The sequence below is a fragment of the Erpetoichthys calabaricus genome, chromosome 2, assembly GCF_900747795.2.
Source record: "Erpetoichthys calabaricus chromosome 2, fErpCal1.3, whole genome shotgun sequence".
In the NCBI taxonomy this organism is placed as follows: Eukaryota; Metazoa; Chordata; class Cladistia; order Polypteriformes; family Polypteridae; genus Erpetoichthys; species Erpetoichthys calabaricus.
Window position 1 is genome coordinate 279,038,009 of NC_041395.2, and position 27,168 is coordinate 279,065,176.

The following is a 27,168-nucleotide window of genomic DNA, read 5'->3' on the forward strand; positions in this document are numbered from 1 at the left end:
TCAGGGTGAAGCCTGATAAGCCTCCTGGAGCTGGTGTTTGTTGTCACGATTATGTAGTATATTTTTTATAAGAGGATACCACTGTGTGTTATGTTGTTAATTTGAATCACAGCTAAATAGCATAACAGTGACAATATAGGATAGTTAAAAATTAACTTTAGACAAGTTCTCATGTAATGACTAACTTTTGAAAAATAATAAATGCTTAAAAAATAAATGTATCAAAACAATTTGCTTTCTTTAAATCACTTTCCTATACTTATACCAGCAACAATCAAATCTACATCACTATTGGTTGTGACAAGAAATTGGAGTACTGGGGTATATTCAATAGGGACAAAAGGAGAACATGCGCATTTCACACAGACAGTAAAACAGTAATTTGGTACCGTATTGCTATCTTACAAACATTAATTTGTTAATTATGCTTCCAGTTCCAAAATCCATCTATTTATTCATTTTCCAACCATCATATTTCCAGTTCAGGGATTAAAGGCCACAGTTCACACTGCCATTCACATTCTCAAGTCCAATTTGGATTGGCCATTAACCTAAAGTGTGCTTCTTAGGGATTTGATTATTTGATTTGGGAGAATACTGGAGTACTTATTGAAAAACTCACATAGACACAGAGAGAACTTGCAAAATCCAACTTGACAATGTCCGAGATGAGAGTTAATCCCAGGACTCCAGAGCTGTGAAAACACCACTAACCATGCTATGCTATTTTAAAAACTGTTAACCTTAATAAATACATTTTATAAAACATTGAAAAACAATTGTGTATAATTGTCTCTTCTCATCAGTAAGTATCTGCAGTATTCTAAATACTTAAAGACACCAATTCCTAAGCCTGTTCACAGCCTGCTAAATAAGAAGGATAATCTATTATTATTACTATTATTATTTATTTGACAATGAGATTTTTTCACACCACAATTATAAGAGTCATATTTTCTTTGTATGTTCTATAAAAGTTGCCTTCCAGGGTTTGATATTCTTGTTCTGGGGTGTTCCTTATGACTGCTCGTTTTCATTTTAACTACTATCTTATTAGAAAAGACTATTAACCTTTATACTATCCATCCATCCATTTTCCAACCCGCTGAATCCGAACACAGGGTCACGGGGGTCTGCTGGAGCCAATCCCAGCCAACACAGGGCACAAGGCAGGGAACCAATCCTGGGCAGGGTGCCAACCCACCGCAGACCTTTATACTAATCTTTCCTTAATTTGTTTAATTGTTTCTTTGGGTAGAAAATAAACTTTGAAAGCAATTCTGAAAGACTAGCGTTGTTATCCCATCACACTTACCAAGAAAAACAGCATTCTGAATCTTAAAGGACTGGTGTATTGTCTAAGGCTTTAACCACGCATGATTCACATTATCCTCTTTATTATTTGATTTTCCCTTTTTTAACATTTACTTTTTGTTACTTATTTGAAATATTTTTCATTTACATCAATGTTAACTAGCAGCAATTTCCAGTGCAAATCACTATAGTGTACATTCTGAGCTGAGACTGCTAATTCTGTTTTCTATTTAAGTTTGTTTCCTCAACACCAAGCAGTTGCCTTAATAACATTCAGTTTGAAAAAAGCTTAAAAGCAAAATCTTAGCATACAGAATTAGCTCAGTAAAACAAAATGCCTGTGTACATTTCTTAGAAAAGTAAAACAAATCTTGATTAAGTGTAAATTAGTAAATGTAAAAGGACGATGAGAAATATGTCCCATTAAACTATAACTTAACTTACAGGCAGGCAGTACATGAATAAAACTGTAAAGAAATTCAATAGATGGTGCAGTGCTTCATGACTCCATAGTACTGTATCACACACTGTATTTTCTTATAAAGTCACTTATTGATTGCATGATGTGAGTATGTGTATTTGCACATGTATGGGAATTTGATTATCATAATCATTTCTCAAGCATTGCCAAAATAAGTGACTTACAATATTTATTGTGATCATTATTGACTATATATCATTACAGTATCTGTAAAAATTCTTATTTAAACTATAATACAACATTGCTTACTCAAAGAAAATCCATCCATCTACTTTGAGTCTATAGGCAATAACACTTAACAAACACAGAGGATTCACCACAAATGAGGAGCACAGTTTCAGTTTGACGTCAGATTTTCTTTTGGCTTCCGCTTCCAACATGATATTATTAAACAGCAGTGTTCCTTGGGTGCCTTGAGGACATCATGGATACGACAAAGTGTTATTTTCTTGACAAGATAATAGGTACCGTGTCTGAAGTTGTTTCCTGTAACTCAGACTCCTGGTCTGTCAGGCTGGTTTCATCTGTAGGAATAATCTTTACCTCATTCTCCCTAAAATGAACCTGTTTTTTTTGCCTTTTCTGCTGCTCCAAGTTATCTTCATCTGGATTTGAGAGGTGCCTTTTCTTTTCAGTTTGGTTAATTTTCAGTACACTCTGGATGTACTTTAAGGCTGCAGACTTTTGTTTTTTAGCAGCAAGGTTGAAACTATAGGTTTGTTCGGTGTCTCCGGCTGCAGTGACATCCATAGCAGTAGCTGAAGGATCAATATAACTCTCAGTTTCACTGCCATTTCCTTGTGTTTGTCTGATCTTCTTTTTCTTACTTAATATGAAGTAGGCTATGCCTGTGATTACAAGCATAGCTCCTAAGGAAAGAAAAAGCAACTGAGTTATGCACTGTGATGCATCAAGTATTTTCATGCAGTTATGAGGTAAAACAAGGATAACACGATTAAAAATGATTAAACATTTGAACTTTGAAAAATAACAAAGCATCTTTAACAAACTTTAGTTCTTTGGCCTAAACATAATATGCATGATGGATGGTAAATGATATTGAGAAACGAAGTATACAGCTCTTTTGTGCACCCAGTTCCAGAAAATGAAGAAAAGTACTGTAGCTAGAGTCAGAGATGGCTGTGTGGGTGCTAATGTGTCTTGAGGGGACTCATGTTAACTTTTACAACAGAGGAATTCAACACCAGGGTGTGCCTTATACATATAGTAAGCACTGACTTAGGTAGTGGTATCCAGGAAAGGAGTATTTTTTGGATGTCAGACTCCAAGGAGTCAGATTAAGGTGATTGACCCTGTTACTAATGCCCAGTACACCCAGGAGCCTTGAATAAGCTATTGCGGGTTAGAAATTACTATCGAAGTGACCATACTGTTTGATGGGGTTTCAATGGCTTCCTGCTGCACCTGTGCTGAAACTTTTTATTTGAGGTTCTGTTTTATTCTAAATAAAAACCCACATTAGATCAAGCTATCTAGTTATAGTTATAGCTATCTGTCTAGTTATAGTTATCTTTGTCGGGAGGGGACTAAATGCTGAGTTTCACTGATTATTTTTGGAGCATACTATTGTACTTCTATATTATTTTCAGCTCCTTGATTGAATTGTGTTTTGTTTTTATGTCCTGTTTTCTAAAAAATGAGTGTTTATATGTACTTTAGTAATCCAGTCATCCACTGAAAGCTTGTTCCAGAAATGCTGTGCATACTCTTATTCAGGTTAGAAAAAACAGGATAATGGGCTTGGAGAAACCAGATTAACACATGAAGATTCCTCAGTGAGTATCCCGATTATGTGGTCATGTAAACTCTTCAGTGGGTTTCAGTTAAGGAGTTTGTAGTCTGCATATATTCAGTGCACTGTGTTAGCCTGCGCATGTCCATTCATTGTTACTAAAATCTTTCAAAATGAACTCTGTTCGACCATTTTGTGCTTCACACGTGCATACAGCAGCCATGGGTAGAAAACACTGAAAACATCCACCAAGTCAAATGATGCATTATTCCTTCTCATGGTTGAGATAAACTGTCTCAGTATTTCAGAAATCAATAAATGAATGTTGAAGAGCTGAAAGTACAGTGCTAAGCACAGAAGTACAATCTCGGGTGACACAGGATCAGTTGAAGTGTGCTGTCAGCTTGGGATGATCCCATGCTGATTTGGTCTTAGTATTTATTTACGGTAGTAAGACTGATTTTCAAATGTTGTATTATTGTAGTGTGCCCCAGAGTAGCTGACTAGAAACGGACCAAGAGTAGGACTAAGTACATTTGCAGTGTCCTTCTTGAGGTTGGAGAAGGAGAATAAACTTGCAGAGTTACAAAATGAATTCTGCACATGTCAGACAGACTGTTACAGAGATGAAAGAGCACAAATATGCCATTAACTTCAAACCCTGAGGTTGTGGGGTCAAATCTCACCACTGACACTATGTGACCCTGAGCAAGTCACTTCACCCACCTGTGCTCCAATTAAAAAATGAAATGTAACCAATTGTATTTTAGAAGGTGTAAGTCATTTTGGATAAAGGTGTCAGCCAGACAAATAAATATAAATTAAAAATACCATAAAAACATATCTTATACTTATATTTGGACTGAGGTATAGTATCATACCAAACCAAATAAATTAACCATAGAAAAAGACAAGCAATGCATGGAAATATTTACATTGCATTTTACACTGTTTGGCAGCCAATTCTTAACATGTACATTCAAAGATGCTGCAAGTTTTTTCCATTCTGTATTCCTTTGGAGGTGCTGTGAAGGTATCTATGCAGGTGTCATCCAGATCTGCTATGAGCTCTCTCACAGTATGTATTATATAGAGGTTGTGCTCGTCTGTGAAGTTTGCACTTCGATGAGACATTTTTTATGAATATTGTCAAACCTCCAAGTATTTTATATACTTTGACAGGTATTGGATTAATTTGGTTGTTAGGGAAAACTTTGTGCATAATGAATGGCAAGTATCAACTCATCTGTATTATCTGTGTAATTGGAGAATGAGCTGCAGAGAGACAATTATGCTTCAGATATGGTTTTCTTAACGTGTAGCTCTTGTAATCATTACTTTACGTATAGGGATTTCAGGGCCTTTTCATGAACTTGAAGTGAATAACATTTACAATAACAAAAGATTAATGATTGCAATTATTTTTTTGGAAAGCTTGCATGAGGATATACTTTCTCCTTCTTCTATGTCTCTTTAAATTGAAAGAAATATGTAGTGACACATTGTTAATTGAGAGAGGGTGAGTCATTAATTTGATGAGCAAACTGAGGAGAAATGCAAGGCCAAAACTTGGCACTGATGTTGTTCTGCTATTCCCTGAGACAGCACTTAGACTTGAGGAGCATCTTCTCTTAGTACCCTACTACATAGTCTGGTCTTGAACCTCTGCATTATCTCAGGCACACTGAAACTGACCCAATGGCTCAATGCTTCTTTTCAGATTGAGGTTAATGTTGATGTTTAACTTATTTTTGCGCATTATGTTAATGACATTAGAGCATTTTGCCAAGGAAGAACTCCATAAGTGGATGTGTACATGTTCACAGGAGTTTTTAATAAACTAGGTCTCTGCCTTAACCACGATACTCATTTTATCCTGGCTTTGTGTGAGAATGTAAATGCATTCACTGATCCAGGAAAAGAATGATAAGAGTTGGAAAGGTATCTCCTTCCCAGGCAGGTAGAATTATAGCAAGTGCCATGTAAAGTGTATTTCAACATCTATGAATTTAAAGCAAACCTTGCCATTCACTTTCTCAGTAATACTGAAGCACAAGGTTATGGTGCTGTATTGCATGGCTCAACCATGCCTTCTCTGGTGATGAATTGTACAGGAGGAAAAGTTGTTCATCTAAAGGGTTGAACATCAAAAAATTTAGGTACATTTTTATTTTCAGCTAATGCCTAGGCAGAAAGTGTTAAAGAGGTCATTGTATTAAACCAGCTCGTTACTAAAGTCAAGGCAAGTCCAAAGTGATTGGCAACAAATAATTGTACACCTTGCAAACTCTCCCAGCAGCAGCGAACCTTTAATTTTCATTAATATTTTGCAAATAAGGTTGACAAGTCTGCTACTATAAAAAGAGATCATGAAAAACATCTTGTCAGTATTACTGCTATTTTTCATTTGTTCTTCATAGACAAGAGAGGAGAGGTTAATAGCATGTGCAGAGCATTGTCGCATTAACTTGGATTGGAACCCGAATGCAGCTGTGCAACGGGTGACACCTCAGGATCACACTGGAACATGTGAGATTTTTTTACAGTGGCTGGAGTGCCAATCCTGCCACCAACCCCCAAGTTTTCCCTGCAAGTTGGAGGACCTGTTCTTCTTCGCTGTCATAAAAATCATTTCAGTTTCACCCTTCAGTGACATCTTCTATCTGAAGTAAGAAATATAGGTTGCGCTACATATGTACAGACATAATGGAGCAGATTATACATGTTGCTTCTTGTCTTAAATTATATGTTGGGGTTCCATATAATTAAATTTGGGAATGATTTCTTCAAATCATATATAATAATAATAATAATAATAATAATAATAATAATAATAATAATATTTTAATAAAAGCAGTGTTGCTAGGTACTGTATATACTCCAGTTACCCAAAAAAACAAAATGGATTCAAAAAAGAATTGATAGATGAAAAAAAAAAATCACCACTGACCCTTTGAGTTGAAATTACTTTCCTTTAAAAAGCTTCCAGTGGTGACGGAGAAAATAAGTCTTCTGAATTTTTAGGTTTTCTCACTATGTCAGATTCTTTGTAAATAAGTCAACAATTGTTGTTTTTCTAAACAGTGCTAATGAGAGAGTTGGTAGCAAACTGAAGTTAAATAAGATTAGTGTGGGAGGTCTTTCTTTTGGGTAGGAGTCATGTGAGGTTAAATAGTTTGTCATTCTTATCCACGCAGATGTTTCTTATTGTGTATAAAATTTGATAAACAACTTTAAACAGAACAGCATGTTCTTGTCTAAACTTGTTCTTGTTAAGACTCTGTGGTTTATCATACATCTTACAGAAATTGTGAATTTGCCTTCTGTCCAAAGACAGCAAGAAGGGTGACATAGGTGACTTTTTCTATCTTGCTTTCCATTTGTGAAGTTTACATAGAATTTAAGGCTTATATCAAGCTTTTCCTGTAGAGTGTTATATCAGTCCATAATTGCAGGCACCAGACTGTGACTTCACAGTCATGCATTTCATAACAGCTTAGATGGATGCATTAATATTTGCTTTTTAAAATTAAATTAAACTGGACAAGGTGGAATGTCATCTCAGGCATGACTAATGTTCCACACATGTACTGCAATGGATAATACCCTGAAAGGTACTGTAGATTGCCCATTCTGTGGTTAAACTGAATCATTGGCAAACAGCACTAAAAGCACCTGGTATAAAAGCTCTTGAAGGACCGCCACGAGCTGTACATTTCCATTAAATGTTATCTGACATATATCTGCCCAGGTTTGAATTCTGTCCCTCTGTGTCCATGATGATTCTGATGATTCTATGGTATCTGCCAGCCCACAAAGTTTTGTGTCATCAGCAAACCAAAACAGCTTGTTAGTGCATTTTCACATTATTACTCTTTTTTATTTTTTAGTGATCCTTGGGAGACACTACTTTTAGTAACACCTAATTTTTAAAATGTTCCTTCCACCAAAACCCTTTGCATACTGTCTTTCAGGTAGTTTTGAAACCATCTCCAGCCTGCACTTTGTACTCTCACTTCTTTTATTTACATCACTACACTCTCTGGAGATATCTTATTGAAAGCTTTCTGAAAATTAAGAAAAAAAATATTTTTCTACATAAAACAGACAGAGGTCTAAAAATGAAAACGATTAGAATATATGAAAACCAAAATACAGGCCAAGATCAAAAACGGGAATCAGAAAGAACCTTTTGTTAGAGCCCAAAACACAATCAAAATACAAAGTCAAAAAAATGAGTGAAGGACCAGCAATTCAAAAGAAGATGTTTTTAGTTAGTCGCTAAGTAATGGGTTATATTCCTTCAAAATCCAATACCCCACAATTAATGGAATTGAACTTTATACTGTCACTTGCTTGACGTCACCAATAAGCATGCTCCAAAAATTGCATGGCAACTGTCCACACAATGTTCAACACCTTCGGTGGAAACAAAATGTCGCCACAGTAGAATCTAAATTTCAAGTTTGTTAGACAGCAATAAACACAAAAACTGACATCAGGTTCTTTGTACTTCGAAACCTCATTCTACATACGTAGCAGTTCTAAACGATTACTAGAACAAGCAGAGAAATTTATAAAAATCCAAGATTATAATAAGTATATATGAATCAATGAATTTTAGCATATTATATAAACATTATCTACTTTGTCTGAAACCAGCATTTACATGTTTACTAATACACCTGTTATTGACATGAATTGCTCAATCTTTCATTTTTGTACTTTTATTATTTTTTGAAAAGTAGATCGTTACAACAGCATTAAGCTCATTAAACCAAAAAATAATAAAATAATAATAATAATCTATTAGATGCAAAAGTTTACTTCAAAAATCAATTCAGTGCAAACAAAATAATAAAAAAAAAACAAAAAAAACAAAAACAAAGAAGCTTTAACCCTCATCCAAGGAAAAAAGAAAAAAACAGAAACACCTGAGTACAAACACCCTTCTTTGTATGTAATAGAATAATCAATATCATTACAGAATTATAAACGAGCTTGAGATGGTTATTCTAAGGTAATATTAATGACTTCTTGCCATATTTTAAAAAGACTTAGATATATTCTCTTAAGGAGAATCTGACTTTTTCTAATTTAAGATAATAGACTTACTCCCCAAGTTATACAGTTTGGGTGGAATCTTGTTTTTATTCTTTTTCCTTTGTATTTTTCTTGTTCCTTTTTTTATCTAAAGTAAATGGTTGCATCTATTATTATTATTATTTGTTTTTTTTGAGTAGTGTACTATTGTAATGCTCTGCCTTTTGAAAAAATGTTTTTCTATGCACTTTAATCCCATCTGGAAGTACACTAAGTACTGCAGTTAATGGATTAGGATTGATTGTGACCCCAAGGCTATCCAAGAAGTATGTAAAGATTTTTGTCGAAAATTATATCAATTTAGTGCATTCTCAAAATATCTGTCCTAGTAATGCTTTAGCTAGATAACAAGTTAGATCTTCCCCTGGGTTCATTTTAGACAATTTTAAATAAGCAATTTGTTATTGATGAAAGATTCTTAGTTGAATTATGAAATGCTTCCCTCATACAAAACTAGAATGTATTCTATAGATGGCAAAATTCTATTCCTTTTCAATCTATCTTTAATAATTGCTTCTAATATGCATGATACATATTACTGGCTTATAGTTACTCAGATTGGTCCTGATATCTTTTTTAATATAATGGGACAGTTTCTAACCTTCCAGCCCTTAGGAATTTAATGCAGCATTCTGTTTGAAGTGGGTGTCGGAATTTCCAAGTTCCTAGTTGGAATTTCTAACCGGAATGCCCTCTTAAGTTTTATTTCCAACTCGGAAACCCTGGACTGGTCTGTCAAGTCAGAGTTTGTCCAACTTTAGGTCATGATGTCAACCCAAAATGGGAATGTACATACCGAACATTAGTGTTTAATAATACTTCTGTCTATTTGTGTTTCATTAAATGAGTTGTACACACAGTACTGTCCAACATCTATCCCTGGACATGTTGCTACGATTTTTGGATATGCATTGTTATCAACTGCTATTTATTCCAATGAATCAAGCACAATATAGTTTTCCTTGACATGTCCTTATTCATTTTCCAAATTTTTTATTGAAATGTGGTCAACTCGGGTGTGACATCATTCACAACTCCCAACTTCCGAGGTAAATGGAATGCGGCATAGGCACTTTGAGACAAATGTGATACAGTAACGATAAAATTTTTGATTTTAACTTTCTTATTCCTAGTAGCAATTCACTGTCTTTAGTTTCCATATTGCTTAAAACCTCCTTAATAGTCTCTGTAGCTAATGGGACTTCTTCACAATTGAAAACCTTATAAATTGACAGCATGTGCTGTTTTCTTTTTTGAATAATTTATTTTCCCATTACTGTTCCTAATACACTTTGCATATACTTCTTTACTTCTAAAAATGTCTTTGCTTCAACTTTTGCATTTTTTGAATATTCTGCTCTGTCTCCTATTTTTTGTAATGTCCCTTTGAACTGTTCTCATGTATACGCATGCAAAATGGAACAAGTATGGTTTTGTGTGATAAGAGATGTAACTGTTGATGCTATTTCATTGTGTTCATTACCTGGAATAGTGGCATGCCACACAAGTACTGGATGGAGAAAACACACAATGGACATGAGCGTATAAGCTAAAAACTTTTGGAAACCACCCAGTCTTGCTGTTTTAGTCCACAAAACGGATAGAGTTGAATTTGATGTGCACCTGCAAAAAGATGAAAAAGAGAACATGTATGATAAAAAACACTAGGTAATAGTATAGTGAGTAGTCAATGAAAATGTTGAAATGGGTGTGTGGAGTTAAAAAAGGACAGATTAAGAAGAGAGACAATCAGAAATACAACAAAAGTGGGAGAGGTATCAAAGAAAGTACAGGATGGGAGGTTGAACTGGGTATGGACATGTGATGAGGGACAGCAATGAATATGTGGGCAAAAGAGTGATGGGAATAGAAGAGCAGAGGTAAAGAAAAGTGGGATGCTGAAGTAGAGGTCAATGAATAAAGTAAAAAAAAAAAGACATGAAGGAAATGGGTTTGACCAGGGAGGAGATACAGGACCAAGCTGTATGGAGAAGGTTGATCAGGCACATATACCCCTCGTAGAACTGGGAAAAGATGAAAACAAAAAAAGTAGTCAAAATTCCAGAAAGTAATATAGCTTGCACAAAGATGATATTTAGTATCCTGTACCAGTTTCACTTGAACTCCATTTTGATTATTCTTAACCGATTTTTTTAACTGCTTGTTGTTAAAAAATTAACAGACTAATTCCTGTAATGACATCTGCTGGGGAAAAAAGAAAAGTCTTTTCTTCTGTGTTGTGTAAGTGGTTCACAGATTCACAGTCTGGCACTGGTGTAATTACCAAATTAATTTATGGGCTGTAGAACTAGTTAATGTCTGCAAATAATACATAAACAAATGCATTTACACAGACAATACGCCCCTAAAAAGTAAAGGGTCAAAGCAAAAGCAAAATAGTGGCACTGAAAAAATGGTTATTTCAAAAGCAAGAATTCAAAACTTAAAATTTCTAGTTGTATTTATGGAGCTGGATATGCTCATCATAGTGTAAGCAGCATTGTAAAAACCCATCTTGTTTAGAAATTTATGTACTTATTTGTTATCTCAAAGTAAAATTACCCAGGCAGTCAAGTGCAAGTTTATAGTGAGCACAGAACACGAAAACATATTTACTGTTTTGTAAATCATCCTGTGAGAATGCTATAAAATCTTTCCATAAAATAAATCTGTCCTCCTGCTCCATTCTGTTTTGAAGCAACAGCCCCTCACAGGAAAAAGACTGTTAAAATTTCCTGTTTTCGATAAAACATTGGGACTATTATTAGTTTTTTGCTGTTTTAAAAAATATGCACTTGATGTTGGAGTTGTGAGGAGTCAGAGCTGAACACTGACTGCAGGACAGGTAGTACAAACCCACTCCCACAACCACCCAACACGCACACACACTCATACATATGCACACATAGACTCTCATGCACTTAAATGGGGTCAGTTTAGGGTCACCAAATAACCTAACTTGACCATCTGTGGAATGTTGGAGGAAAACTGGAATTCCTGGAAAAACCCATACGGAAATAGACAGATTTTGCAAACTCTGTCTGTGCAGTGACTTGGCCGGGGATTCCAATCCAGTTTCCTGGCATTGTGAGGCAGTATTACTAACTACTGTGCCACCATATTTCCAAAAACCCTGCAAATGCAATTAATAGCTGAGTAATTATGTGCACTTCAAGACACACTAATAGATGGTGTTAAAACTGCCACAATAAATTAAATAAAGCTGGACTGAACATCCAGAACTTTGACCTGACCTCCACCATAAAGTAGGTTTACTGCTGCTCTGTTTTTCCTTCATGAAGGCAAGATGAATTTATTTATCAGAATGGAACAACTGTTGACATTTACAGTGTGCCTCCCCAGAGTCTCGTGGACCCAACACTCCCTTAATTACCAAAGAAAAAAACTGGCATAGATTGTTTAGAAAAAAATTAAGATATTAAGATAATTTAAGAGTAGATGTGTTGTAAAAGGTAGTAAATGTTATCTTCCTTTTATTAGAACAAACTTACATGAACCATTGTTATTTTTAATTTTTATAAGTAGATCATGTTTAAGAAATCATTATCTGAGTGCACCTGCAGCTTAATCTTAAACCTGTACCGTTTCCTGTCTAATTCCTCTGAATACTTCACATTTAAGAATGGTTATAGCACATTAAGTTGCGTGTGATAAAATGATAAATTGCATCTTATACTTATAAAGTTTTCATGCTTTTTCATTTATTGGACAGCCGGATGTTACGCCATTTCTATTGGATATAAATCAACCATGCAGTCTACTACTATTATTGTTTATCCTAAAATCTCCAGTCTAAAAAAAATTAAATACACTGAACATATACAAGATGTGAACCTGCACATTAACTGAAAAAAATGGGAAAATGACAAACGTGAATAGACCTGTGGAGAAGTTAAGCAAGGTTGTGTTATGTAATCAATTTTCCACAATTTATTTTGCATTTGGACTAATCCAACATTCTAAATGTAAAAGGAAGTATGTAAAGCTTAAATAAGCTGTTTTGAAATACCAAGTGCCAAAACTAAACTTGTGTGTCATAAACAATAAAGCTCTTTTCTTTTTCGGCTTCATTTGGAAGGCAATCGTTTTATTTTTCAAGTTCAGGTTTACTGCCACAGGACACATAAAGCCTTGATATTATTAAAATTACCTGAGTAAATGCCAAGATATAATATAAAGCACTGCTAAAGACTGGGAACTTTTGTCTGTAAGAGTATTGCTTCCAAAAAGATTACCCTTGTCACACTCATGTTAGCCTGTTGTGCTCCCCTATGCTCTGCTCAAAAGCAACCTCTTAACGTGCCGGAAAAAATCTCATGGTACAGAGTGCGCGTAAAATTCAACAGCTGCAAAAAAACGTATTATAGGGATATAAGGTGAGCCATATGGGTTATTGAATAATGGGGCCATAAGGAAATCAAAAGGCAGTAGCCAGATACCCTATCAAATAATATACATTCTTAAATTCTTTACTGTTTATTAAGTAGAAGCAGAAGAAGTAGATTTAAAAATCCAAGAGTTAAAAAAAGCAAAAGAGGCTGGGGAAAAGTGAAAAAATATACTAAGCCAGAACTGCAGCCAAACAAAAACCCAGAATACAAGGTTATAAATTATAAAACTAAAATTAATAATTAAGTTATTGGCTTGTCATAGTGGCAAAAGCACCTCACAGTCTTCTCAGCTATTACTTCCCCATTGTTCTTGTGATGCGACAGCTGCACATTTAGTTAGTTTGCCTTGCAATATGGGCTTTGTAAGGAAGGCTAAGGGGTTGAGCCTAAGGCAAGACTTTATATCCACTTACACAACAACAGAACTGGGGAAAAATGGACTTGAATTAACATAAGCTGCAGATGAGGTGTGTGGTTGAACTGCTGTTCTTCTGTAGGTGCTGTTAAAACCAAGGTAATTTCCTAGCACATAGTGCCTGTTCTTTCTCATGTTCACTGTTGATGGAACTGAATATAAATATTATTGCTTACTATAAATGGGTTCCAATGGCCAGCACTCCTATTCACCCAATCAAGTCCACTGATGTTTGTAATTTTTTTCATGCCCTATACTAACCTGTGCTTTGTTGGTGACAGAGCATTCAACTTCATTGCACCCAGACTCTGTAATGGCCTCCCTAAAGTAATTAGATGAGCTGACTCTAATCATTCTTATAAAAAGCAAGCTAGAACAAATTTGGTCAGGAAGGCATTTGCCTCACACTGACATTATTACCCTTTTTCTCAATTAATCCCCTCTGCCCAGGTACTTATGATGATATGTAGTATCATAAATTATGTTACTTGTTTGTGGTTTCCAGGCATTTTGTATTTGTATTACTTCTTATTCTCATTTACAACTTTATATTTTTTGTATTTATCTTTTATTTAAGATTTAAGCACAGAGTTTGATACCATTGAGCACTCTATTTAATACCAAGGCTGGAAAATTACATTGGACTCACAGGCCCTTGCCTGGCTTAGATTTTATTTATCAAATCGATTCTGCCATGTACAGAAATGTGCTGACAGTACGCTGTCATTATACCCATTGTAAATATGGTGTCCCGCAGGGTTCAGTACTAGGACATTTACTGTTCTCACTTTACATGCTTCCATTGGGAACTATCATTAAAAAACATTACATAAATTTTCACTCATATGCAGAGGACAGTCAATTATAGTTTTCTTTTAGACCATGCTGTCCTCAATTATGTGTGTCAGAGAGTTAAAGGAGTTAATGGATGAGAACTACTTGTCTCGGAATACAGAAAAAATAGATGGTTTTTATTGGGGGGGGGGGGGGGAGATGATGCTAACTACTGCAACATTGTGTCACTTTTTAACTCACTATTATTGGAATCACTGTTAGTTTTACTGAACAAAACACTCAATTTAGACATTATCTTTGACACTAGTGTCATTTAAAAACACGTTACAAAACACATTTTTCCATTTTAAAAGTGTAGAGAAAAGAATTTTTTTTCCAAATGTGCAGGATGCTCAGAAATTAATTCATGCTTTTATTTCTAGTACAATTGGCTACTGCAATGCATTATTAACTCGCAGTTGAAATCATTCTTTATGCAGCTTTCAATAAATTCAAAATGCTACTGCTAGAATCATTATAAGAACTAGAAAGAGCAACCACATAACTCTAGTTTGCAGGTCCCTACTCTTCCCTTTTTAACATATAAAGCCTTAAATGGAAAAGGTGCTGCTTACTTATCTGAATTTATCATTACTTACAAACCAGAGCGCAGTAGAAGATCTCAAGATGTTAGCCTACTTAAGATTCTAAGGATTAATGAAATAGCAGTGGGAGGTTGAGCTTTTAGTTACAGTGCCCTGAAGCTGTGGCATGATTTGCATGCATATAAAAGAGATGCCCCATCAGTCTCAGCTTTTAAATCCAAGCAGATGACTCACTGCTTTAGTCTAGCATACCCTGACTTGAGCTGCTGATTAGCTGTGTATGCTACATCTCTGTTTGTTAGTCATTTGTATGAATCAAAAACATAATTAATACAATATTTATAAATAGTTACTACTCCACCTTTGTTCTGTTTCTCTTCTCAGTATCTTGATGTGCTACTTGGTACTACTACTCTACTTCCAAGCTACTCTCTTACCAATGGAGAAGTAATTTCAGATAAATGAGCATTCAGATTATTGAATTGAAAGATTCTCTCATCAGATTGGATGTCCAGTACTGACTCTACTACAGAATGCCCAGGACGAAGTAGGCAGCCAATTGGCCAAAGTCTCTCAGACTGTGACTGTGTCTGACTTTGTTTTTGACTTTCTCTTACAATTTTCATTTCTTCTCTTGTCAACTGGCCATAGTTCATCAATTAATTAATGGATAGATATTGTGGATTTCCATTTATCTTGATCAATTTCTATTTTGTTTTCTGTGTGTTTTAACAAACCTGCACCTTTAAATGTACTAATTCTGTATTTGGTAATTTGTTTAATCTATATTTGCGTTTATCCTGAGAATTTATCACAATGCTGTGCACATTCACTCAGTGAAGAGCACTATACAAACTAAGCTGTATTGGAATGGCTTTGTTGTTTAATGTTTGATATTAACTTGTATCCAATGTTATTTGATATTTTTCCTGTATTTTATTCCTATTGGACCCTTGTGAATATTTGAAACATGTTTTGTGTGAAATGTGCTATAAAAACAAAATGCACTATTATTTTTTATTACTAATATTATCAAAGAAAAAACTGAACCAAACACAAGGCAAAAATCAACTGTGAAAAACTTCCAGCAGCACTAGACATAAGGCAGTAGACAAGCCCATACAGAGTGTAGTCCTTTTCAGGACACACTTACCCACAATTACTTCTATTGGGCCAATCTTGGATCATTAACTAGCATTAAGACACATACTGTATCTTTGGAATGTGGGTGGAAAAGAAGAGAATCCCAATACAAACCAATGCAGACAATGGAAGAATGTGGTGCAGCAGCACAATCTACTGATTCATCTTCATGCTCTCTTGTAACATTTTTACCACTTCAAGAAAACTAGTATAATATTGTGAAATAAAGATTAGGATTAGGTTAGGTCATCCACCCATGACTAAAATTAGCAAAAAATAGTCTTTTATAGATTTCAAGGGAGACTCATCATGTATTCATCATGTATTGCTTAAAAGTACCCATTCTGATGACATGATGTAAAATGATTAAGTCTAAATATGTTGACTAAAATGTTTGGGCAAAGATCATTTAAACCCATCAGTATAATAATTCAAGAAAATCAAGAGCACCATTTGTCTGAAAACAGTGAGGAACTCCACATTTTTTCATTCCTGAGGTATAGAAAAGACATATTTTCCAATAAATAATGTGTTTGGTCCACACAAATTGGTTATTCATTATTATGGAAACAGCCAGAGCAAAAATGTACCAACATTTGTAGTCCATAAAGTTAAAGGAAAAGGACTTTACATCTTAAGAGTCAACTAATGACTCAAATTAAGTGTCACTGTAAAAGCAATAGCTTTAAGTACTGAAATGGAATTACTGTAAAAAACTAGAACAATGAAATGAAAACTAAAAGCAATAGGGTGCATACAATTTGGACTGTACACAGCCTCATAATAAACCTCAGTTCACTGATTTATAGGTAATAGAGAAACAATGATGGTCCTTCATTCAACAGATAAAGGTGTGACTGATGGCCTTGATGGGAGGTCTCAGACTGGCAGAGGAAGGATTCCTGTCTAATAAAGCAAAGATCTAAAACTGTTTAGTCAAAAAGAAAATTCACATATATATGGCTAGCTGTACATTTTACATTTTGCATTTCCCTCTCTGTTAAACTGCATATGCTTAATTTAATTACTTATCTTTAATTGATATGTTATTTTAGCTGCAGTAAACATTTCACAGTATGCCAGGTTGACCTTCTTTATTTTAGACAGGAAAGCTTCAGCTAAGATTATATTTCACTCATTGACTGACCTCTAGTGGCTCTTAAAAGAAATAATATTTTTTCCATTGTGTCTTATTTTGAGCTATAGTACAGTATATTCACAGTAGTATTGTCATGTGTACAGACTAAAGTGACATTCTTGCTTGAATGTTCATTTAGAGTTTGTACAGCATATAATCCTCCCTTTTATGACCTGTGGATTTCATTTCTGGACCATACAGGTTGGCTACCTATTCTGGCAGCAGCTACAAGGCAAGCCCCCAATTTGAATCAGTCCATTTCAGGGCATACTTTCACATGTCTTTGCCATTTTCCATAGTCAGAGTACAAGGAGAAACACCTACATAGACACAGGAAGAATATATAAACTCCATATATATTGTGCCTCAAACACAAGACTCTGGAGCCTCAAGGATTCACTGTCCAATACTACTGAACTCTCATACAGTATGTTATTGTTTATTTAATCCATCCATCCATTATCCAACCCGCTATATCCTAACCAAAGCCAAACCCAGCCAACACAGGGTGCAAGGCAGGAAACAAACCCCGGGCAGGGTGTCAGCCCACCGCAGGGTGCACACACACACTCACACACACCCACACACCAAGCACACACTAGGGACAATGTAGAATCACCAATACACCTAACCTGCATGTCTTTGTACTGTGGGAGGAAACCGGAGTACCTGGAGGAATCTCACGCAGACACTGGGAGAGCATGCAAACTCCATGCAGGGAGGACCCGGGAAGCGAACCCAGGTCTCCTTACTGCGAGGCAGCAGCGCTACCCACTGCGCCACCGTGCCGCCCTTGTTTATTTAAATTTAGCAAAATGTTTTGAAATAGAGCTGAGGCATTATACAGTATATAGTAAAAATAAGACTGGTTTTATAAGCAATACATTCATATACCACTAACTGCTAGCACAACAATGTAAACTATATAATGCCCTAACACTACATGATCCCAATGCCATGCACAAATAAAGGCCAAAGTTGAAAACTTATTACAATATTAGATTTGTTGTTTAACGTGTAATTTTTGTATTATGGAGGGATGATATGTTATTATGAAAATCATAAAAAACCACCTGACTGGAGCAGAAATCATCATACTTAACCTGGAGCTCACAGAGGACAAATGGCTGCAAAAGAGCTGCCATATTGGGTGTCAGAATGACTTTTTTTTCTGTGTTTCAGAATTGTATTTACATTATATATAATATTTCATGTATGTACTGTATTTGTTTCTCTCCTCCTTTTTCATTTTGTGTTTATGTTGTATCTTTTTAAAGTGCATTTGCTATTATTGTACAGTGTGCTGGGAAGTGCAATTAATAAGAACATATTGAACTGAAATGAATCAAACAAACACCCACCTACCTCCTACTCGGGTGTTTTTTTTATCCATTGTCCATATTTACTGTTTAGCTAACTAAAGGAAGCGTTTATACCCCAAGCAGTAGGTTGGATGAAAAGAATGGTGGTTATGTGTCATCCTGAAAATAGTGAGCCTTCCTGTTTTCTTCTGCCAGGTTCCGCACCACTGAACCCCAGAAGTACACTACAGGGCCAGAGTTCATTCTTCTCAATGCATTCTTAAAGAATTAGTTCACTTTACATAAAATTCCCTCTTCTTATTAGAGAGGACATCTGTCTAAAGTGTACTTTCTAGCTGGTAGGAGAATGTGACGCACAGCTGTGCCCTTTATAGTTTCATCTATGACCCATATACAGAGGATCTCTGTAATTTCAAAATTATTTCAAATTTTGGAAGTGTGTCAAATATCTAACCATGCAATATTAGCTAACTTTAAATCCTGTATTTGCTTTTCAAAATTATCAATTAAGTGTGGTCGATTGAGGTAATGACGGGTCAAAAACCATGATTATTGTTGGGGTGCCAACCGGCTTTCCCTGTTTACTTATAATTGTCAAATAAAACAGTACTCAATGGCACAAATACAAAAGTAAATGTTGCTTTCTGGCGTTCTAACAAGTAAACAGCTGCCTAGCAAGACTTCTTTATAAGTGGCCCATCTCTTCTTCTCATTAGTCAATGGTTCTGAGACCTGAAGGGGCAAAGTCAGTTGCCCTCACTGGGTGGTTTCTCTGTATTGTGGAGGCAAAGAAAGATGACACAGTTAGCGGAAGTGCCCCCTCTCAGCCCGTGGTGGTTTAACCTGGATGGTGACCCACTGATGTGCATGCATGACACTAGTCATAGTCATTTCCAGTGGCATTTGTTTGGCATGAAAATTCAGGTCAGGCTATTCCACAGTTTTCCTTTATGTATCCTGACATCTCTAATGTTAACGTTAACTTTCCTAACTAATAATAGTTGTCCTACTTTTGCTAATGACTAATGAGCCATGGATGTTTATGCCACAAAAACAAATCTGTCTAGACTGGTATCAGATTATTGTAATATCTTCTGAGATTTCCATCATCTAACAAAATACAGCAATGTAGATTTAAACGTAACATAAAATGAGAGCCTCACAACCACCTGCTGCCCAGGAAAATATATTGGCTATGAAATGCCTAAATTGAAATGGTAGTATCACACGTTTAGAAATGAATGAAGTTGAATGTAAAAGGACAAATCACAATAATGTGGACAAAACATGTAGAATACACACACTGCATGACTCAATGAAAGACTCTGGGGCTGTCTGGTGGAATCGCTAACTACCTCGCAACCAGGTCTTTGCAGTACTGTACAGTGTAAGGCTAATGACCAATTGAAAAAAATATTTTCTACATACAGTACCTGTTTATTTTATTTCCTGCACCAGGACTTGTTTAAACCAGGGGAATTATACTATTGGCTTCTTCTTCATGAAGACGATTGAGCAACATGTACGCACTTTGAGCATGGGAAAGGTGCTATATAACTAACATGTATTGTTATTATTATTATTATTATTATTATTATTATTATTATTATCATGTAAGGCTTTCTTGGTATTTTTTTTAATTAAGCAGTCAAGCATTCTTCTTCGGCCCCATTCTGATCAGTGTAACGTCTTGTGCTCAATGTATGCCTAATATTGATCAGCTTTCCTTTTTTAAGATTATTGTGGCTACCTTTAAGGGAAGATATACAGTAGTACTGCATTTTTCATACCTCTTCACTGACTTGCCCTGCTTTGCCTTGCGATTTAAAAAAGGCAGGCCTCATTTTAAGGGCTCTAACCTACAAGATCCATTGCAAAGTTCAGGTTGTACCTGTTGTCACACTCTCAAAGTAAGTGTGATGGGGAAAAATTTGAATATAACACAGTGAGTAACACCTTGTGCCTTTGTTTTCCTAGAATGGAGGAAGAAAAGACTCCAGACACATGAAGCAAATTCTGCTCCTTTTATCAGAAGTCTCTCCCCTCCCTGTCTGTCCCTTATATAAGAATGTAGATGGCTGGAAGCTGACACTCATTTTGGACCCTGCGTACAATGTGACAAGTTCTGTAATGGAGACAGCCTTAATTTGCAGATGAATGCTCTTGGTGAAATAGCCTAGAACCTACAGTCCTGATTTCTTTGGATCTGTTAGTTAAATGGGGTTTACCACACGTGGTACCCCAACACTTTGACAGTGTCCGCATTTTGTTTTCACAGTGTGCACACACACAACCAAGGGGAAAGTGAGAACACTGCAGGCCAATAGAGATAGCCCCTTAAGCCAGAAACAGTATTGCAATGTCTTGCACTAAGACAAATTCACATATTACAAAAACAATATTTTTCTAGAAAAGTAAATACAATTGGAATATGATGGAAATTAAAAAAATGGTTAAGTGGATAATGGAGAAGGTTGTTATAGACATTTCATCAATAACTTAAATTACTGAACGAAGTGTATTACTTATTTTGCACAACATCTTGTAACTAACAATTGACTTACTTTAAGATTAATGATGTTAGTCCCTATGCAGTTGGCAGTAGAAGTGCCCCTAAAAGTAAAATGTTTTTCTGATGACAATATCCTAAAGCAGTGCCTCACAGACTCGGTCCTGGGGACCCCCTCGGTTGCAAGTTTTTGTTCCAGCCAGCTTCACAATCAGTAATAATAATTGATCTCACTTAATTAGCTGTTATTTTTTGTCTTCTCTTATTCTTCATTCAGTAAAGCATGACAGTAAGGTTTTTACATTTACAGTAATCCCTCCTCCATCACGGGGGTTGCGTTCCAGAGCCACCCGCGAAATAAGAAAATCCGCGAAGTAGAAACCATATGTTTATATGGTTATTTTTATATTGTCATGCTTGGGTCACAGATTTGCGCAGAAACACAGGAGGTTGTAGAGAGACAGGAACGTTATTCAAACACTGCAAACAAACATTTGTCTCTGTTTCAAAAGTTTAAACTGTGCTCCATGACAAAACAGAGATCACAGTTCCCTCTCACAATTAAAAGAATGCAAACATATTTTCCTCTTCAATGGAGTGCGCGTCAGGAGCAGAGTCTGTCAGAAAGACAGAGGAAAGCAAACAAATCAATAGGGTTGTTTGCTTTTAAGTATGCGAAGCACCGCGGCACAAAGCTGTTGAAGGCGGCAGCTCACACCCCCTCTGTCAGGAGCAGACAAAGAGAGAGAGAGAGAGAGACAGAGTTTGTTTTTCAAGCAAAAATCAATACATGCCCTTCGAGCTTTTAAGTATGCGAAGCACCGTGCATGTCGTTTCAGGAAGCAGCTGCACAAAAGATAGAAACGTGAAGATAATCTTTCAGCATTTTTAGACGAGCGTCCGTATCGTCTAGGTGTGCGAACAGCCCCCCTGCTCAATCCCCCTACGTCAGGATCAGAGAAAGTCCGCGCAAGAGAAAGAGAAAAGTAAGCTGGGTAGCTTCTCATCCATCTGCCAATAGCGTCCCTTGTATGAAATCAACTGGGCAAACCAACTGAGGAAGCATGTACCAGAAATTAAAAGACCCATTGTCCGCAGAAACCCGCGAAGCAGCAAAAAATCCGCGATATATATTTAAATATGCTTACATATAAAATCCGCGATGGAGTGAAGCTGCGAAAGGCGAAGCGCGATATAGCGAGGGATTACTGTATAAGACATTTAGAAATATGTTTTTTTCTAAAGCTATAAATGTTTAACTCTTTTGTTGTTTTCCTATTATTTTTCCCTGTATCTATGTAGTTTGCTCCCTTCGTTTAACCCTAATAGTGACAATTAGATAGATAGATAGATAGATAGATAGATAGATAGATAGATAGATAGATAGATAGATAGATAGATAGATAGATAGATAGATAGATAGATAGATAGATAGATAGATAGATAGATACTTTATTAATCCCAATGGAAATTCACATTCTCCAGCAGCAGCATACTGATACAATAAATAATATTAAATTAAAGAATGATAATAATGCAGGTGAAAAACAGACAATAACTTTGTATAATTTACCCCCCCCCCCCCCCCCCCCGGTCGCTGAAGCTGCTCCTCTGTTTAGAGATGATCCTGTTTAGTGGATGCAGTGGATTCTCCATAATTGATAGGAGCCTGCTGAGCGCCCTTCGCTCTGCCACAGATGTTAAACTGTCCAGCTCCATGCCAACAATAGAGCCTGCCTTCCTCACCAGTTTGTCCAGGCGTGAGGCGTTTTTCCTCTTAATGCTGCCTCCCCAGCACACCACCGCGTAGAAGAGGGCGCTCACCACAACTGTCTGATAGAACATCTGCAGCATCTTATTGCAGATGTTGAAGGACGGCAGCCTTCTAAGGTAGTATAACCGGCTCTGTCCTTTCTTGCACAGCGCATCAGTATTGGCAGTCCAGTCTAATTTATCATCCAGCTGCACTCCCAGATATTTATAGGTCTGCACCATCTGCACACAGTCACCTTTGATGATCACAGGGTCTATGAGGGGTCTGGGCCTCCTAAAATCCACCACCAGCTCCTTGGTTTTGCTGGTGTTCAGTTGTAGGTGGTTTGAGTCGCACCATTTAACAAAGTCATTGATTAGGTCCCTATACTCCTCCTCCAGCCCATTCCTGATGCAGCCCACGATAGCAGTGTCATCAGCGAACTTTTGCACATGGCAGGACTCCGAGTTGTATTGGAAGTCCGATGTATATAGGCTGAACAGGACCGGAGAAAGTACAGTCCCTTGTGGCGCTCCTGTGTTGCTGACCACAATGTCAGACGTGCAGTTCCCAAGACGCACATACTGAGGTCTGTCTTTAAGATAGTCCACGATCCATGCCACTAGGTATTAATCTAATCCCATCTCTGTCAGCTTGTCCCTAAGGAGCAGAGGTTGGATTGTGTTGAAGGCGCTAGAGAAGTCTAGAAACATAATTCTTACAGCACCACTGCCTCTGTCCAAGTGAGAGAGGGATCGGTGTAGCATATAGATGATGGCATCCTCCACTCCCACCTTCTCCTGATATGCAAACTGCAGAGGGTCGAGGGCGTGTTGAACCTGTGGCCTAAGGTGGTGAAGCAGCAGCCTCTCCATGGTCTTCATCACATGTGATGTCAGAGCAACAGGCCCAAAGTCATTCAGCTCACTAGGACGTGATACCTTTGGGACTGGGGTGATACAAGATGTTTTCCAAAGCCTCGGGACTCTCCCCTGTTCCAGGCTCAGGTTGAAGATGCGCTGTAGAGGACCCCCCAGCTCCGATGCACAGACCTTCAGCAGTCGTGGCGATACTCCATCTGGACCCGCTGCTTTACTGGCACGAAGTCTCCTCAGCTCTCTGCTCACTTGCGCTGTTGTAATTATGGGTGGGGATGTCTCTCCTATGCTGGTATCAGCAGAAGGATGTGTGGAGGGTGCAGTACTTCAAGGTGAGAGTGAGAGTGGGTTAGGGTGGTCAAACCTGTTAAAGAAGTTGTTCATTTGGTTTGCTCTCTTCACGTCTCTCTCGATGGTGGTACCCCGCTTTGAGCTGCAGCCAGTGATGATCTTCATCCCATCCCACACTTCCTTTATGCTGTTATTCTGCAACTTATGCTCCAGCTTTCTCCTGTACTGCTCCTTCGCCGCCCTGAGCTGGACTCGGAGTTCCTTCTGCACGCGCTTGAGCTCATGCTGATCCCCGTCTTTAAAAGCCCTTTTCTTCTGGTTCAAAAGGCCCTTGATGTCACTTGTAATCCATGGCTTGTTGTTAGCATAGCAGCGTACAGTTCTTACTGGAACTACAATGTCCATACAGAAGTTGATGTAGTCAGTAGTGCAGTCAACAACTTCCTCAAAGTTCTCACTATGTGATCCCTGCAGGATATCCCAGTCTGTAGTTCCAAAGCATTCTCTCAGAGTATTCTCAGCCTCCGGGGTCCACTTCCTGAATGATCGTGTGGTTACAGGTAGGACTCTCACTTTTGGTTTATAGTGAGGCTGAAGCAGAACCAGGTTATGATCTGCTTTCCCAAGCGCAGGCAGCGGGGTGGCGCTGTATGCGTCTTTAACGTTTGCATACAGTAAATCAATAGTCTTATTTCCCCGGGTGTTACAGTCCACATACTGGGAGAAGGCAGGTAATGTTTTGTCCAGCGTCACATGGTTAAAGTCTCCAGCGATTAGCACAAGCGCCTCTGGGTGCTGCGTTTGTAATTTAGCAACAGCAGAATGGATGATGTCACTCGCTGACTCCACGTCCGCCCGAGGTGGAATGTATACAATAACAACAATGATGTGTCCAAACTCTCTGGGCAAGTAATAGGGACGTAAACTTACGGCCAACAGTTCGATGTCCCTGCAGCAAGTGGAGATTTTGACGTTAACATGTCCAGAGTTACACCACCGTGTATTAACATAGAGAGCGAGTCCTCCTCCTTTGTGCTTCCCACAGGTACTTGCAACTCTGTCCGCTCTAACTGTGCTAAACCTGGGTAGTTCCACATTAGCGTCTGGGATGGTGTTAGTTAGCCACATTTCACAAAAACACAACAAACTGAATTCTTTGTAGGTTCTGACATTTTTCACCAGCGCAGCCAGTTCGTCGATCTTATTTGAGATTGAGTTCACATTCCCCAGAATCACAGAAGGCACCGAAGGCTTAAAACACCACTTTCTCGCAAGCCGCTTCATTTTTAGCTCAGTGCCCGCTCTGCTGCCACGATACCGCCTTCTTACCTCGTCGAGTAAATAGGGAACCACACTGATACTGGCATTTGTTCTCAGCGCTCGAAGTTGAGTACTTGAATAGGCGAGTCTCGGCGTGTAAAACTCCATGCCCATGTTGTAAAAGTAAGTGTGTCCAGTGAACAAATCCACATAAAATAAAGTGATAGGAGTGATCAATAAATAAAAATAGAAAAATAAAAGTAGAAAAGTACACATACAGTCATACACGGAGCTGCTGAAAAGGCTGCCACTCTCGGCGGCGCCGGATGTATATATTAACAACAAGCAGAGCAGACACCCTGCAACTACTGCACTAATTAGTAAATAATGAATTAAATAATCAGAACAACTGGAAAAGCAGAATAAAAATCAGGATGAAAACACTGTTAAGAAGTATTAAAAATATATCCCCCATATAACTGCTTAGTACTCTTTAGTAAAAACTTAATTTTAATTTCTACATTTACCCTAAACACAGAAACTGGGAAATAATGACTCACTTAATTAGGCTAGGAGTCCAATGAAAAATGGAGGTTGGTTGGAATAAAAACCTGCAACCACAGGGAGTCCCCAAGACTTAGTTTGGGAACCACTGTCCTAAAGCATATTAAAGTCTATCTCTGTTAAAGATTTGCCCTGATAAAGGAATAGGTCTTACTGCTATCTATGACCTTGGTGTACAGCAGAGCAAATGTCCAGGAAACACATACTGTATATGAACTGACTGTCCCCATAATCCCTCAAACAGGTCATCTTGACAAGCAGATCTCCCATTAACTTCTTCCTGGAGTCCAAAGATTTCATGCCAGATACTAAGGAATGTTTTTTTCTCAACAGCTTGGTCACAATAAAAAGGGAATCTGGTGTTTTAATTTATAAGAGGAACTATTTTATAATCTGCCTTTCTTTCTGAATTGAGTAAATGTGGGGTTTCATGGTTCAATGCATTTTAATTCTCTTTCAAATGTTACATTGATTTTGTTTAATATTTTGTAATGCGAGACCTTTAAAGAATTATGTGTCTGATTGCGTGGTTATAAATATTTTATTTTAATACATATATTTTAAACAATAAAAAAGGGAAAAAAGTACCTTCCCAGGACACCCCATTTTCTCAGACCACGTACCAATGGGATTATGTCTTTCGTTGATACGAACTGGACAATTATATTCTTCTGTTGGGGGGGTTTTAATGTATTGAGCTTCAAAACCAGTTTTAGAATGCTGGACTTGCTTGTCAAAGATAAAAAATGTAATTATTTTTCTAACAAATTACCATAACACTTCCCATTTTAAGGGTCATGTCACATTATGTGACTTTTCCATAGTCTTAGTGAGTTGTAAAACAGTTGACAGAACAGACAGTGGCTCACTCCAACTTGTCTGTGACTCACTCTGATAAATTGTAAAGGTTTGATTTTGTCTTTAGTTGTAGGGAGTTGTTCAGAAGAACAATGCTGCAATGAGAAATAAGTAATGTTGATATTTTAGACCTCAAAAACAGAAGAGAGGCTTCTCTGTCTGATGTCTTGTGTTTCACATATCATGACAATAAGAAAAGAAGAAATAAAAGGACAGAGATTGCAGCTGAACTCACTATACCTGTTAACATTTCCTACAGCACAGGCTCCACTAGGTAGCGTGTTATTGTCTGTCAGAAAAAGAAACCGAGCAAGACTGTGCTGGAAAGGTGACACACAATCACTAAATGTGACATGTCCAGCGATTTTGTGTAAATTGACATGGTCCGATGACAAGATGGGCAACTGCAGTCGACAAGTCTGACATATCCTACGACTAGAGGTCATGTAATGTGACATCAGCTTTATTAATATATATATATATATGAAAATAAGTCCTGCCCCATGCAAGATTTCATGCTCAATGAAGTGACTATACCTGTTTATCCCTGGGCATAGATACTTCTGCCATTTTTCAATCAATTGGAGAAATGAAA

At 37.2% G+C, this 27,168-nt stretch overlaps 1 protein-coding gene across 1 annotated transcript in view; it reads right to left on the reverse strand.

Moving 5' to 3' along the window:
* Positions 1 to 1,216: 1,216 nt before the first annotated feature.
* Positions 1,217 to 27,168, reverse strand: part of tmem72 (transmembrane protein 72) — a 46,214-nt gene continuing 20,262 nt past the window's right edge. Inside the window, exons 4-5 of the mRNA XM_028792856.2 lie at positions 10,135 to 10,274; positions 1,217 to 2,664 (exon numbers count right to left, since the gene is read on the reverse strand). Coding sequence (XP_028648689.2) covers positions 2,237 to 2,664; positions 10,135 to 10,274 — 568 coding nt within the window. The 3' untranslated portion in view covers positions 1,217 to 2,236. The remainder of the gene's footprint in view (positions 2,665 to 10,134; positions 10,275 to 27,168) is intronic.